The 12,091-nt window shown below is 36.7% G+C and overlaps 1 protein-coding gene across 5 annotated transcripts in view; it reads right to left on the bottom strand.

The window, feature by feature from the left end:
- ABCA9 (ATP binding cassette subfamily A member 9) overlaps positions 1 to 12,091 on the bottom strand; it is a 67,362-nt gene that overhangs the window by 32,920 nt on the left and 22,351 nt on the right. For all 5 annotated transcript variants that reach the window (XR_004280688.1, XM_032321800.1, XM_032321802.1 and 2 more), the window contains 9 exons: positions 11,533 to 11,701; positions 9,877 to 9,938; positions 8,777 to 8,887; positions 8,179 to 8,354; positions 7,827 to 7,946; positions 7,068 to 7,206; positions 6,331 to 6,421; positions 3,966 to 4,105; positions 884 to 1,003 (listed from right to left, as the gene is read on the bottom strand). Coding sequence is in view for 4 of the 5 variants with exons in the window: in XM_032321800.1 (XP_032177691.1) it covers positions 884 to 1,003; positions 3,966 to 4,105; positions 6,331 to 6,421; positions 7,068 to 7,206; positions 7,827 to 7,946; positions 8,179 to 8,354; positions 8,777 to 8,887; positions 9,877 to 9,938; positions 11,533 to 11,701 (1,128 nt within the window). In the remaining variant the exon portion in view is untranslated. The remainder of the gene's footprint in view (positions 1 to 883; positions 1,004 to 3,965; positions 4,106 to 6,330; positions 6,422 to 7,067; positions 7,207 to 7,826; positions 7,947 to 8,178; positions 8,355 to 8,776; positions 8,888 to 9,876; positions 9,939 to 11,532; positions 11,702 to 12,091) is intronic.

A 12,091-nucleotide genomic window follows, 5' to 3' on the forward strand; every position in this document is an offset into this window, starting at 1 on the left:
GACATAATAAAAGAAATCTTGTTGTTTTTTTTTTTTTAAAAGGTTTGGGTCTATAGCCTCAAGGACTTAATTCATTGTAGGAAAGTCAATGAAAAGAAACCCATATTTAGCTTAGAAAAAGATAAACTATCAGTATTTCTGACTAAGGTAGAAAAGCCAGTATATATAGAACCCTCCCTATCCCCTTAAAATTGGCATATTTTAAGGATATAAGGATATAAAATTGGTAGAGACAATATTTTTTTCATGTAGCCATTTCTTGAAGACAAGAAAAAGGTTACTTCTTTTGGAAGACATGCCTAGAGAAACTGATCACCTCTAGACTTTTAGAAAGCTCTAATATATGTATACTAAAAGTTAAGCGTAACCACAAGTACGTAACTTCAACAGTGGGAAAAAGAGAGAAAGAGGTATTTTTAAAAACCCACTCAACCAATAAAAAAAATACTCAAAAAATACTGACAGCAAATCTTCTCATAACAACAATGGAATCCTGAAGACATTGAGACAATATCCTCAAAATGTTACAAGAAAGGTTAATTGTCAACATACAACTCTAATTTCCTTCTCTCTATAGCACTTACATATTTATTGTCTACTCCATGAGGACCTAATCTTGTGCACTGCCATATCCCACGCCCTTAGTAAAATGCATACTACAAAATAAGGAATTTAAGAGGGGGGGACCAGCATTGGGAGAAAAGGGAAGAAAGAGACAGAAATACATCTCTTCTCTGCTCTAAGAATTCCCAAGACCAGAATCAGAATCAGAATCAGAGCACCTCCCAAAACATACAATCTCATCTATATTTTCAAGATAGAATATTCTACAGAAAGGTAAAATTGAAGTTTCTTCTTCTTCGTCTTGTTTTTATTTTTTTACCTGATTCATCAATAGCTGATTTTCCTTCTAATTTCAAGAACACTTCATTCAAAGTTGTCATGGAAACGCCATAATTCTCAATGCCTTGGTTAGAGCATCTATCAAGGTCCCTGTAAAGATCTAAAAGTAGTCACAGAAATGCATTAGAAGAATATAATTTGTAATGATATTAAGTAACTATATTTTTCAATAATAGATAACATGGGTGAGAGCCCAAAAGCATTCATAAGAAAGAAAGCTATGATATAGACTTTCCCTTATTTCTAAAATAACCTATACAGTGTGTTTCCATGTCTTGAGTATAAAATTGTAATCATCTATGTTTCATTCTTGGAAAGCTACATATGCTGAGTTCATTAAGAAATATTATGTTTTATTTATTCTGTTTTAGAAAATTAATTCTGGGGACGTCTAGGTGGCTTAGTTGGTTAAGCCACTGCCTTTGGCTCCGGTCATGATCCCAGGATCCTGGGATTGAGTCCTGCATTGGGCTCCTTGCTCAGCAGAGAACCTGCTTCTCTCGCTGCCTCTGCCTGCCACTATGCCTGCTTGTGTGTACTCTCTCTCTCTCTCTGACAAATAAATAAATAAAATCTTAAAAAAAAAAACTAATCTGTTTGATAATGGAGAATGTAATAAATGAACTGAATTCTGTGGTCTCCCATAAATCCCCATAAATCTGTATGTTGAAACCCTACCTCTGGTGTGATGGTATTAGAAGGTGGGGGCTTTGGGAGATAATTAGGATTAGATGAGGTCCTTAGAGTGGAGGGATTAATACCTTTGAAAGAGTCACAAGAAATCTGGCTTCCTCTCCCTGCTCCCTGCCATATGGGAAGACCAGGAGAAGTCTGCACTCTGCAACTCCAAAGGGGTATCTCATGAGAACCCAAAGGTGCTGGAACCCAGATCTTGGACTTTCCAGCATACAGAATCATCAAAAAAAATCAATGTCTACTGTTTGTAAGACCCCCAGTCTACAGTACGCACTATAGCACCTATGAATGACTAAGGTAGGAAATATTAAATTCTAAAACCCCACTCACTCAGGAATATAAGAATGTAAGAATGCTCTTAGGAATAACTTGTAGGCAATAGACTACAAATGCAAAAGAACTAATGTTTATAGAAATAATTAGGTGATTCACAATCTTCCCTATTTTAGATAAATACATAAGTTAAAGGAAAGAACAAAGTATGTATGTAACTTTGCATTTACTCTCTCTTTTCCAGCTTCTGACCATGGTATGAAGATTACACAAGAGCCTTCAAAGAAGGTAGGACTTGAGAGACAAAACATAAGAGACTCTTAACTATAGGAGACACACTGAGGATCCCTGCGGGGTCGGGGATGGGGTAACTGGGTGATGGGCATTAAGGAGGACAAGTGATGTAATGAACACTGGGTGTTATAGAAGAATGATGAATCACTGAACTCTACTTCTGAAACTAATAATACACTATATGGTAATTAATTGAATTTAAATAAAAAATAAAAGAAACATCATGCTGCAAAAAATTTTTTTAAAAAGAAGATATGTCTTTATAGGGATTAGTAGGCCACTTTGAGGGTTGTTTTTGTTTTTTTGTTTTGTTTTGTTTTCTTAAAGATACTGGGCATACTTTGGGGGCAGTTCAGGAAAATTTGAAGTAGAATAAAGGATGAACTAATTCAAATATTGGGAGAAATTAAAGGTATCTATCTTAAAGGTGTGTTAGATAAATAAAAATACAGAAGTAGTCATGATTTCTAATGAGTTCTAAGTGTTGGTTCTTTTTCAGTCTTTTTTAAAATTGTGCATTCCCCTCTGAAATGCATTTAACAAATAACCATTTAACACTTTGCTTTGTGGGTTTCATAAAGATTTCTGTTTCCATACGTACATGTATATCAAAGACATGGTGCACACATCTAGGACTACAGTTACTTCACTGATTCTAAGATAAATACATTTCATCATCTTTTACCATATTTGAAATGAGCATGTATCCCAAATGTTGGTATGTCATTGTAAAGAAATGGCACCATTTCTTTCTATTTCTTAGATCTTACAGCTGAGGCTATCTTAGACTTGAAGAAATACTATAACTTCTATGTCAGTTATGATTCTAGGTGTTGTGCTTATTTTTAATATTTTAATAATATGTTTAAATATATTAAATCATTTAATCCTCATGAAAATTCTATAAAGTTAGTACTATCATTATCCCTTTGTTACAAATAGAGAAACTAAAGTACAGAAAAGTAATATAATTTGTCCAGGATAATGGAGCTCATAACCGCCTTGCTGGGATTGAAACCTACCCAATCTGTCTCTATTATCCCAGCTTTCAATGATGCTACTGTCTAGTGCTGTATTTCCTTATGAACCCTGATTATGGCAGGTTTATTCATTCAAGCAGACAGCCACGGAGCCATTAGCATCCATTAAAAGCTGGCAAATTCCTTGAACTCAAAGTAAACACATTTTATGGTCATATTTTTTTTTTAATGCCATCTACCCCAAAACTCTTGGCAAATGAAAGCATATTGAGAGATGAGCTAGAAAAGTGGATGGCACTGAGCCTCCAGGCTTCTGTATTTGCAGCCAAATTGTAAGTTTAGAAGTTTGGCAACATATGGTTTGATTGTAATTACCTATTCGGTTACTTGGATTATAATATTATGTCATGGTGTTTATAATAAAACCATGTACCTGTGCTGGTGTACCATTCCCTCAACTCCCATTTAATACTCCATGCTGTTTTCACAGGCCCCTCCTTGCCCAGACCAGGCTCTCTCATTCATTCCTGAAACAAATGTTCCAAATATTCCTAATTTTAGCTTGATGTGGTCCTATACCTCTTAACTGTCTAGGTTGCCACTTGAAGCATATTTGGTATCTTTTGCCTCAGTTTACTCATAAGTGATTTGGGGATAATATCAGGAGCTAATACTAGCAGTAACTCTGGGGAACATCAAAGGATTACACACACTGCCATGCACTTAGCAAGCATAAAGATGTCAGCCATCATTCTTAAGGCAACTGTTATTGTTAGTAACATTGTTACAAATCATTCTGTGGTCTCTATATTCTGTTACCTGGAAATTTGTTTGTCCTCTCCAAAGGCAAAATATATACAAGCTTTTCTTCACTCTGTGCCCTTAATTTGGCATCAGGGACGTGTTGTTTAACAAGTGATGTTATACTGTCTGGATCACACATTTCATTCAGATGCAAACTGACATTTAAAAAGAGCATGTTAAAGCTATTTTTTATCCAACACCATCTCTACAAACAATTGTAGTAGGTTTGTTACTCCATTAATATTTATGAGATTATATATATATATATTTAAAACACACACACACACACACACACATATATATATATATACATATATATATGTATATATATATATATATATATAGTAATGGAAGAAGTAAAACATAGTAAATAGTCCAAATATAGTCCAAACTATATAATCTAGAGGCACCAATGTAAGGGGTAATAATTCAAGTACTATTATTTGGAGGGAAGAGATATTCAGCTAGATGTTGGCTGGAGTGAGGTGGAGGAAATGCCTGATTTTCTCTCCATCTATCCAAAAGCTCAGCTTCAATTTCCCTTTTGCAATAAAGCATGGGTTTTACAAAAACTAAGAATTGAACATGGTGAACACAGACCCAGGATTAACTTTATAGAGTCATTAAGATCATGTTTCTAATGTCCCACTGATCCATGTTCCTGAACTTAGGTTTAGTTAGTCTTCCAGCATCAATTTTCCATCAAAATTCCAATCAACGTTCTAATACTCAGCTCTCAAAGAATTTCAAAAGACAGAATAAAATAAAGTATGCAGGTGATCACACAGAGCCTTGTACCAAGTAAACCCTCCGTATATGTTAGCTAATTTTACCATTTTTGGCCCCAAATTTATTCAACTCAAAGATGAGCTGTGTTCTTAGTGAAAACATGCAAAGTTCTTCATGAAATCATTGGATTTTAGAAGCATCATTATTAGTCAGATCCATTGAAATTTATTGAGGCTATCAAATAATGAAAATATCTCTTTGATCACACAACTTAAAAAAATCAATTTTAGATAAAACTATTCTGTGTTTACAAGGCTCCATGTAATACATGATCCTGGATCCCAAACAGAAAGAATGCAGAACCTTCTGTAGAGGAGCTTGGAACATAGCTATAATATAAAGCAGCATATTTTGGAAAAAGTGAGAGAGAGGGAAGTTTAAGTCAGTTAAGCACTTGGCACCTTGTCAAATATTCATTCATTCAAAATTTTTAGCCTTAACTGCAATGTGGGTACATTACCACTATTATATAAGTTAAATTACTGAGGATCAAAGACAGGTTAATTAATTTGCCTGAAGTAACAATTCAAAATAGTGCTTCCCAGGTTCCAGAAAAGAGGATGCTTATTAAGGAGAAAATATTCAGAAAAGACCTTTAAGGATGGACAAGATTTGAACTTGGTTAAAATGGGTTGGAGGAGGACATGTCAAACAGATGTCCTACCTTGAGCAGAGAGAAGACAACTAAATCATGGAACATACTTAGAAAACAGTGAGTGGTTCATTTTAGTTGGAGCGTATTGATTCGATTAGTTTGTACCAAGTAATCACGATGGAGTGATAGATTTGATCAGATTAAACCCTCCGTACATAATGTAGGGTATACCTTTAACTTCTGAGGATAAAGTGACTTAAGTTATTTTTTAAGAAATACTAATATTTTAGCAGGAATTATAGGGAGAGATTCATATCACACCTGTAATCTTGGCCCAAAGATTCTACCACTTTAAATAATGTGAGATTGGGTCTATTACTAAAACTCCCTGACATGTCAGAGGCCAACAGTATCATCTTCTTACAGTTATTTGAAGGATTAAATAAATTATATGAGTATTCCACATGTAAATATCCTAGCAAGAACCTAGAGCATAGCCAACATGGGATAAGTGATAGACATTACTTAATAACATAACAACAGTAATAATAATAATGATTAATAATGATATTCATTATTATCAGGAAGGGAAAGAGATAGAAAAGAATGAGGGGGACTATGAAATCAGAGAGACTTGACATTGTCGTGATGAACAAAAAGGAGGCATTGGAAAAATGATGAGAGAGGGTGGGAATGTCACTACCTTTCTCGTTGCAAACAATGTGTTGTGAAACTATTTTCCAAAAATGTTGTTTAAACTTAGTTTAAACTAAACTAAAGACATGTAGTCTCCATGTGTACAATCCCACCTGCCCTTCATATTAGCTAAGAAAGAGAGCAGTGTGGTGTCATTCTAACATAGCACTCTTGAAAAGATCTTAATAATTTTGTAGCCTACATACTAATACTGGACATATTAATGATCAATAACATACTAATGCCAAGATCTCCTGTCTGCAACATGTTCTAACATGTCTCCAACAATACAGGTTGTACCTTAAATGGTAGCCAATGCCCCATTTCTTCTTCAGGAATAGAGAAGAGCCTGCACACTTCAGTCTCCCATTGGATATAAACACCTTCCTATCTAAGCAAAAAAGAAAAACAATGCATTGTATGAAGAGGTTATTCTCTCATTGTTTATAAAAGAACAAATCCATTAATAATATATTTTAGGAGCATGATCCACTACAATATTTGCATTCTAATTCTGGTCATATGTAAGCCAATTTCCTCATTATCCAATAACTAAAATGTTATGTTAGTTTATTCTCTAGTATGTTGAGAAAAATTATCATATAGTGGAAGGATCTGTTTCAAGCCAACTGACTTTCCTAATGAATAAAACATATATATATTTGAAGAGTGTGCTATATATTTACAACCAATGAGCTCTTTGCAATAAGATCAGAATACATTTGTGGGACAATGTACGTGGAGATGTGGACATTCAAATGGATGAAAGCAAGAATCTCCTGTACACACACACACACACACACACACACACTCACACACACACAGTAGCTGTGTTGGAACTTAACTACACATATTTCACCCACGTCCTTAATTTCTCCACTAAGATACAAGAGAAAACCAAGAACCACCATGGAAGGACATGGATAGAACTTGAAGGCATTAGGCTAAATGAGATAAATCAGAGAAAGCAAAGACAAATACTGTATAATCTCACTTATATGTGGAATCTAAAAAAAAAGAAAAGAAAAGAAAATCACCAGCCAGGATGTCAGCTTCATCCATGAACTGAGTACTGAAGAGAATGACTCTATTGGATTTCCTCTCTTTTAGGAGGTTCCATACATGGTGCCTTGAAAGAGGATCTGACCCAGCAGTTGGTTCATCCAACAGCAAAACCTGCACAGTAGGGAAACATAAAATCATTTTCCCCTTTCAGGTCAGTTTTTTTTTTTTTTAAAGCAATATGGAACTAGAGGGTATTATGCTAAGCGAAATAAGTCAATCAGAGAAAGACAATTATCATATGATCTCTGATATAAGGAATTTGAGAGGCAGGGCGGGGGGTTTTGGGGGAAAGGGAGGGAAAAATGAAACAAGATGGGACCAGGGAGGCAGACAAACCCTAAGAGACTCCTACTCTCAGGAAACAAACTGAGGGTTACTGGGGATGCTGGGGGTGAGGGGGAGAGAGAGGGGGCTGGGTTATGGACATTGGGGAGGGTATGTGCTATGGTGAGTGCTGTGAAATGTGAGTGCTGATGATTCACAGACCTGTACCCCTGGGGCAAATACCTATATGTTGATCTTAAAAAAAAAAAACTCAATTCTTGGCAAAAAGAAAAATAAAAAATAATATATATATATATGTGTGTAAAAGTGTTTGAGAGAAATATCTTACTATTTAATTTTTCATTTGAACAGTTCTTTTACATTCACCATTTGCAAATTCAGTCTGATGGAATACACTAGTTCCACAGTCCTCAATCTCATTCACCAGTAATTTTGGCTTGACTTACCTGAGGATCTCCTAAAATGGCAATCCCAAAAGTTAGTTTCCTTTTTTGTCCACCGCTTAAATTTTGAGCAAGAATATCTTGAATATTTTCCATCTCCAAGTCCCTTAAAACTTGTTGTATCTAACCAGAAAGAAAGAGAAAGAAAGAAAGAAAGAAAGAAAGAAGAAAAGGATGTTTAGTCCAAAACCCAGCAGGTTTGTTTTTAAAGACACAGTCGTTTTGCTGTTCATTGCCAAGGGCTTTTTTGCCTTTTTGATGATGAACCATGTAGCAATAACACAAATAAATTTAGAATTTTCTAGATAAACAATTTCACGTTCATGGCTGTGTGGCACCTAATAGGTTCTTCTACCTCTTGTTCCACTTCACGTGGCTGAATCCCTTTTATTTTAGCGAAAAGCCTCAGATTTTCTTTCACAGTGAGGAAGCCAAATTGCACGTTGGATTGTGGACAGACTCCAGTGAGCTTGCTGATGCCTTCCAAGTCAGCCATTTCTGAAAGGGTGTGGTTATAGATGGTGACTGAACCTAGAAGCAGACGGTTAACAGTCAGCATTAGGATAACCCGCCATGCTTCATTTACGATATTTTAAAGGGAAAAAACAATGTGTGTCCAATACTAGAGTCTTTTAAACATACTGTACCTTTATGGAGTACACTTTTGACTAAAAATGTAATGCTCACAATTCATCCAAACCAGCTAGAGTGCCCATTCATAAATCTACTGATCTTGAAATACTAAAACCACAAAGACTTTTCTAAATGAGTAGAATATACATCTATTAAAAGAAAACCTTGGAGAAACTTGAAAGACTTGTCTCTGAAATACCTGGTGTGACTAGCAGTTAATGAAAGTACTAACTATTGAAATGAACCAACAAAACTAATTAATGAATAAAACGCACAGTTAATTTACGGGCTCATGTTCTTGCCTATAATTATCATCTCACCTGACGTTGGGAGGGACAGTCCACTGAGCATGTTCATCAGGGTGGTTTTCCCAGCTCCACTGTGACCAAGGAGGGCAGTGATCTGGCCTTCGTATATGTCAAATACCAGACCTGGCGTTATTACCAAAAAAACCCCAAAAAACAAAAACAAGATCCCATTCAGAGCCTACATATTAACTTTACATTTGCCCCCCCAATTTTTTTTAAGATTTTATTTTTTTATTTAGAGTGAGAACACAGAAGGGGGAGGGGCAGAAGGAGAAGAAGAGAGAAAATCTCAAGTAGACCCGTGCAGTGTGTGGTGCCAGATGTGAGGCTCGATCTCACGACCCTGAGCTGAAGACCTGAGCCGAAATCAAGAGTCTGACGCTTCACCAACTGAGCCATGCAGGTGCCCCCACATTCTCCAAAGTTTTTTATAATTTCTTATAGCATGTGTATATTTGGTTAGCAATATTCAAAATAAAATCCATCCCCAAATCCTTCTTTTTAAAATTGCATCTTCCTCATGAGACACACTTTATAGCTATAGCATTCTGATCATATATTATCATGTGATTAGCAATTTTTAGGATGAGGGCAGTTTTGTCATTAAAAATGGGCTGACTATAATAAAGATCATTTATTAGGATTAGGGAGTGTGAACATAAAGAACTTCATGATGTAGGGGCACCTGGGTGGCTCAGTGGGTTAAGCCTCTGCCTTCAGCTCAGGTCATGATCTCAGGGTCCTGGGATCGAGCCCCGCATTGGGCTCTCTGCTCAGCAGGGAGCCTTCTTCCCTCCCTCTCTCTGCCTCTCTGCCTGCTTGTGATCTCTCTTTCTGTGTTAAATAAATAAATGAAATCTTAAAAAAAAAAAAAAAAAAGAACTTCATGATGCAGTCATACAACTTTCAAACCCATAAGTTATCCATGGCACACCCTGACTTTCTAAAATTGTTCTATGGTTTTACGTATACTCAGGAGGAAACACAGTGTGCTCACATGAAGGAGAGTTGTGGTCTGGAATATCTGTTCTTTATCCCCATGAAGACAGTACAACAGCGAGGCATAGTCACCAAATCGAACAACCATATTAAATACGATGTTAGTTCATTACCTTTCAAGGCTTCTACTTTTTCATGTTTTCCTTTTCTATATTCTTTCTTAAGATTTCTTATTCTGAAAAAGGGAGAAAAAGGTGTTAAGGACATTGTGGAAGTAGACAGAGAATTGAGAAATCAAGTCTTTGGAGTTGTGAGAAAATTCCAGGGGCTCTTTCCCTCACGTGACCCGTGGTGACAGGAACTTTCCTCAGGAGACAATGGCAAATTGAATGAGGAACAAATGTTGAGCAAAGACCCAGGGAAGTTAGGGATTTCTAGTAGCTTGGAAATAAAGAAAGCAGCACTGAATAAAACACATCCATATCTCAAATGGAAGATATGCATGGCATGAGGACCCTAACTTATATTTTCTTCCCATCTCTCTGGATGCTGGTCTCCCCTTCTCTGCATCACCTGCCTCTCCCTTCTCCCCTTCTCCATTAGGAAGCAAAGAGGAGAGAGACAGAGGAAATCAGAGAGAAAAGATGAAGAATAACAAGGGATATGATGACAGTGTCTTTCCTAAAGAAAACAGTCACAGAAAGGGAGCACAGCATGAAGAAGAGGCAAAAAACAAAATGAGAGAAATGGAAATAGGAAGATTATTTATTCCTTGATATTTGTTGTTCTGCAATAAGACACTTGTAAACATAAATGCTGACAATGTGGGAAAACAGAGTGCTTTTAACAATAATTGTGGCCTTATGGAAAGAACCTAGATGTCCATCAACAGATGAATGGATCAAGAAGATGTGGTATATATACACAATGGAATACTATGCAGCCATCAAAAGAGATGAAATCTTGCCATTTGCGACAACATGGATGGAACTAGAGCGTATCATGCTTAGCGAAATAAGTCAAGCAGAGAAAGACAACTATCATATGATCTCCCTGATATGAGGAAGTGGTGATGCAACATGGGGGCTTAAGTGGGTAGGAGAAGAATAAAGGAAACAAGATGGGATTGGGAGGGAGACAAACCATAAGTGACTTTTAATCTCACAAAACAAACTGAGGGTTGCTGGGGGGAGGGGGTTTGGGAGAAGGGAGTGGGATTATGGACATTGGGGAGGGTATGTGCTTTGGTGAGTGCTGTGAAGTGTGTAAACCTGGTGATTCACAGACCTGTACCCCTGGGGATAGAGTATTATGCCTCCATCAGAAAGGATGAATACCCAACTTTTGTAGCAACATGGACGGGACTGGAAGAGATTATGCTGAGTGAAATAAGTCAAGCAGAGAGAGTCAATTATCATATGGTTTCACTTATTTGTGGAGCATAACAAATAGCATGGAGGACATGGGGACTTAGAGTGGAGAAGGGAGTTGGGGTAAATTGGAAGGGGAGGTGAACCATGAGAGACTATGGACTCTGAAAAACAATCTGAGGGTTTTGAAGGGACGGGGGGTGGGAGGTTGGGGTACCAGGTGGTGGGTATTATAGAGGGCACGGATTGCATGGAGCACGGGGTGTGGTGCAAAAATAATGAATACTGTTATGCTGGGAAAAAAAAAAATAATTGTGGCCTTTTGTGAGTGGAGTGGCCTGGATATAGGTGGGTACAAAGTGGCACCCAGGAGATCTTTGTCACATCTGTGTTTTGCCAGATAGACCTTGGGTCCCTGGCCTGTTCTCCATTTGCACCTTCATGTAATTTATTTATTACCTGATGGCTTCTTTCCCATGGAATTCTGGAGACACCGGTTCAAAAGAGTCATTGGATGAAGAATTTGAATCTATTTCATTCTCAAGGGCCACATGATCAGCCCTTTGGTGTTGAAACCAAAAAGAGGAATTCAGGAAAAACCAAGGAGAATGTCGATGTCCATATTCAGCTATAGGAACAGGAGGCAATTGAGCATTGGATCAGTCACTTCTTTAAGGATTATTGATCACAGAACAGCTTGTCAAGGCAGCTGCTTTGGGAAGCATTTAGACACCCTTAAGATCCAGTACCAAGCACTAGCTTTCTTCATCTAGCACTAATATAAGCACTAATAGTATAATTATCCTTCATCTCTTGCAAATGTCTCTTTAAAAAGAAACAATTTAAAATATTGTGGTAGAATGAGATTTTAAAAAGCAATTCTATAAAATGAAATGCAGAATACCATTGGGTTTATTTTAGAAATTTTGAAAAAAAGAACTTGATAATTTATATTTGGTATGTTGTAGAGAGTTATTTTAAAGAAATGCACTGAATGAAATTGCACTGAAACACAATT

This window comes from Mustela erminea, chromosome 18 (genome assembly GCF_009829155.1).
Source record: "Mustela erminea isolate mMusErm1 chromosome 18, mMusErm1.Pri, whole genome shotgun sequence".
Taxonomy (NCBI): domain Eukaryota; kingdom Metazoa; phylum Chordata; class Mammalia; order Carnivora; family Mustelidae; genus Mustela; species Mustela erminea.